This window comes from Rhagoletis zephyria, unplaced genomic scaffold (genome assembly GCF_001687245.7).
Source record: "Rhagoletis zephyria isolate East Lansing unplaced genomic scaffold, Rhagoletis_zephyria_1.1 Rzeph_scaffold_02529, whole genome shotgun sequence".
Lineage (NCBI taxonomy): Eukaryota > Metazoa > Arthropoda > Insecta > Diptera > Tephritidae > Rhagoletis > Rhagoletis zephyria.
The window spans coordinates 9,979-13,804 of record NW_016159613.1 but is presented as its reverse complement, the minus strand read 5'-3'; the positions used below and the strand labels follow the sequence as shown (position 1 = coordinate 13,804).

General features: G+C 45.6%; 1 protein-coding gene across 2 annotated transcripts; it reads right to left on the bottom strand.

Moving 5' to 3' along the window:
- Window positions 1–318: 318 nt before the first annotated feature.
- On the bottom strand, window positions 319–3,534 carry LOC108367078 (uncharacterized). Of its 2 annotated transcripts, none has more exons than XM_017621614.1 (2): window positions 3,389–3,534; window positions 319–3,328 (listed from the first exon to the last, which is right to left on the bottom strand). In XM_017621614.1, the coding sequence occupies exon 2, from the start codon at window positions 2,106–2,108 to the stop codon at window positions 678–680; it is 1,431 nt and encodes a 476-aa protein (XP_017477103.1). In that variant the 5' UTR covers window positions 2,109–3,328; window positions 3,389–3,534; the 3' UTR covers window positions 319–677. The 2 variants fall into 2 exon arrangements, with proteins under 2 accessions (XP_017477103.1, XP_017477104.1); XM_017621615.1 differs by having other exon boundaries at window positions 3,443–3,508.
- Window positions 3,535–3,826: the final 292 nt, after the last annotated feature.

The following is a 3,826-nucleotide window of genomic DNA, read 5'->3' as shown; positions in this document are numbered from 1 at the left end:
CAATTCTGCATTGTGCACAACTTCGTTGTACGACTTTCAATAGGGATTTAGCGTGTGGAAACCAATATTTCTGACGAACCTCACTTAAAATTACTGCAACGTTCTGGTGGTGATACTGTTGGTGGTACTGGCGCATAATAAGCTGTGAGACGATGTGTTTCGACGGCATCAAAATCGGTCTCCTAGCTTCTTTCGGCAGACATGTAGCCTCGTCTATGCGCCCACGCAACCTCATAACACCTTCATTGTCTATGTACGGCGATAATGCACGAATAGTACTATGTTTAGGAATGTGTTTCGAGTTCGGAGACGGTCAGTGCTGAGGCGTTGTTGTTTTCGTGCCCACGACGTAGAAACTTGTTTACGGCTTGATAAACCATTGCCATCACCCGTCTCAACTTGAAGAAAGAAGAAAATCGATTAAACTGTAATAATGAATCTTTTACCTCCGCATGTGCAACAAGACACGGCTGCACTTCCTCCTCAAGCTGAACTGCCTTGGGGCTGCAAAGCGTAGGTGGCCAATGCTCGGCTGGATCCCGCAGGAAATCCGGACCTCTTAACCATGGGCTGTATTTCTCGGCTTTAGGTGGTCATTTTGGACGAGTAGCGATGTCGGTCGTGTTTTGATCTGTAGGTACCCAGCGCCATTGAGAAGGATTCGACGATGACAAAATTTATATTATACGATGACCAACGTATGGCTTAAACTTTCTCTCTCTTGAATTCACCCATTGTAACAGCGTTTGCGAATCTGTCCAGAACGTGACTTCTTCTGGTTGAATACTATGACCTTGATTAATGACTTTGGCAAGTCGAACACCCAGTACACCAGCTTGCAATTCCAGTCTGGGCACCGAGACGAGCTTCTGAGGTGCACACCTGGTTTTACCGGCAATAAAGGCAACGTCGACATTTTGTGCGCTAGCAATACGAAAATACCCAGCTGCGGCAAATGCAACTTGACTGGCGTCTACAATTATGTGAAGCTGAACAGATGTTGGCGACTGCAGTAGTGGTGAGTAGTAGCGGTTCACCTTGACCTCGTTGATACGTTTAAATTCACCCCACCAAGCAAACCATTTATGTTGAAGTTGGTATGGCAATATTTCGTCCCATTCGATGCAACTCTTCCACACCTCTTGAATCAGTATCTTGCCGAATAACAGGAAATCGGCAAGAATACCGAACGGATCAAAAACTGACATTACGATGCTCAAAAGATCGCGTTTCGTAGGTACGCGTACACCTTCTAGTACTGGCTTTGGAATGCGATGAAATTTGAACTTGAACTCAAACGAATCAGTCGGGGTATTCCAATACATTCCCAACACCTTTTCGCAATTACTTTGGCATTCTAAATTTACTTGTTGGGATACGGCTTCGGCGTCGGTATTCAAGCTGATTTCAAGTTCTTTGATATTGGATACGAAAGATCGAAGCTGAAAACCTCCTTCGGCGTGGACGAATTTAACCTCTTTGCAAACGCGCTCTGCCTCTCCGCTGCTCTGAAAGCTGGCTACGAAGTCGTCTACATAATGGCTGTCAATAATTGCTGCAGCTGCGTCGGGATATTGTGAGCGGAAGTCCTCGGCGTTTTTGTTCTTGACATACTCTGCAATGCAGGGAGAGCAAACCGCACCAAAGACCATTGACATCATAACGTAGTGCTGGACTGGCTGATGGGAGTCGCCATCACGCCATAAAAATCTCTGAGCATATTGATCTGGCTGCTTTACTACCACCTGCGAAAACATTTCGCGTATGTCGGCAGCCACAGCTACTGCTCCTTCGCGAAACCTGAATAGTATGTCTAGTAACGGCTTGGCTTGTTCTGGACCCTTTAGTAGTTCACAATTGAGAGATACTCCATTCACCTTCGCAGCTGCATCAAACACAATCCTCATCTTGCCAGGTTTGTGGGGGCTCTGAACTGCAAAATGAGGCAAATACCAATTAAAATATGAATGCATACCCACTTCGTCCGCGGAAAGTTGACAGGCGTAACCATTTCGTATATATTTGGCAATTTCATCTTTGTAGTTGGCGGAAAAACTTTCATCTAGGCGCATTCTCTTCTCAATACCCAACAGTCGTTTGTAAGCCATAGCAAAGCTGTTCGGAAGTGCTGGTGGAACACTTTTCCACAGCAGACCGGTTTCAAAGCGCTTACCGATGCGACGTGTGTTGGCTTCCAGCCTTTGACGGGCGTGTTGATTGTCTTCTGACTCTAGTTGCTTCGTTGACTCATTGTTGACACCAAAGTTATCAGCGGCGAAATATTCTGTAACTAGTTCGTGTAGCGATTCCAAGTTGTTCTTTTCTCGAATATGTAGTACCACAGGCGTTGTAATTGGCGATCGGGTTGAACCGTAGGCTATCCAACCCACCTTTTGTATTAATGGCTACTGGGTTTCCGCTGCCAGCTTGTACTGTTGTAGACGGCACGCTTAAATACGTATTGTCTAAACCTAACAGCAACGATGGTTTGACTTGATGATAATCCTCTAATGGCAGGAAGGACTGTTCTGGTAAATCGAGGTTACGAATGGTGCAAATATTTCGTAGCGTGTACGTCGCTGTTGTACATTTGCCCTGTATTGCTTACGTCCTTTGAGACGCAATCTTGTGGCTACGCTATCTTCTAGTAGTGATATAGCTGATCCTTCATCAACCATGGCATAAACGTCTTCTTTACCGTTCGGTCCGAATAGCGATACTGGCACATATTTAAAAAACTGGCTATTTCGATGTTTGGCTTCTCTGCAATTAAGTACAGGCTGAGTTGCAGCGCGACTTTGTGCTGCGGACGCCGCAAAACTTGAACTCGAGGCTTCATGTAAACTTCGATGATGATAGCGGCGGCAGGCGTTAACGTCACAAAACTTTTTTGAACGGCAGTTAGATGTGTTGTGTCCTTTACACAGACACGAGAAACAAAGCTGCAGGGATTTCACCTTTTCCCAACGATCACGAACACTCATTGACTCATTGAAAGTTTGACAATCACTAATCGAGTGTGCCCCATCGCACACATAACACTTAAAACTGACTGCGTGATCCTGTTGACGCTCACTGCCGACTACCATTACACGACGAGATGGCTGTTGATGTGGCGTTGGCTGCTGGCTTCTCACAACTGCGGTTGACGGTGGCATTAGGCAGACAACTAGGGCAAGGTCACTTAACCATTGTGAAAATTCTTTAATTGTAGCGTACGGCTTTATATTCACTGCATGCCTGGTCCACTCATACTGCTTGCTGGGTGGTAGCTTGGTTACGAGTTGCTCTAAAAGTGTAGTATTATTTAGGTGGTGCTCACATTTTGCTGAAGTTAGAACGCAACAATATTTCGTGTTTTTGTTGAAAATGATAAAATTTGTTCAACCTTGTTTTCAGCTATGTTCGGAAACCGGTGAATTTTGCTTAGCTGACTTCTTACCAAGAGGTCTGGCCGACCAAATTGAAACTCAAGCTCCGCGATGGCATTTGGCACGTCTTCGGGGTATATCAGCATCGAAGCTACCGTTTCTTTCGCACCTGGGCCGCCACCAGGCACTTGTGAAGCCGCATTAAATTCTGCCGGTTGCTATAGCGAAACGCTTCGGGCGTGTCTTTAAAATTAGCCAAGAAGAGCGGCCACTCTTCTGTATTACCCGAAAACGTAGGCAAGTCGTATAGTTTCTTAACTGACTCACTAGCTTCCACCAATTTATTTTGGGCGGACCGTTCTGGCCTAATTTCGGACGTAGTTTCACTTGCCTGTTGTGTTGCTGCCGCTGGATGTACATCTAGTTCAATTTTATTTCGCAGCCTCCCTATATCA

Excerpts from the sequence above, each read along its gene's own strand:
- LOC108367078 (XM_017621614.1), bottom strand. The coding sequence starts at position 2,108 with ATGGCTTACAAACGACTGTTGGGTATTGAGAAGAGAATGCGCCTAGAT.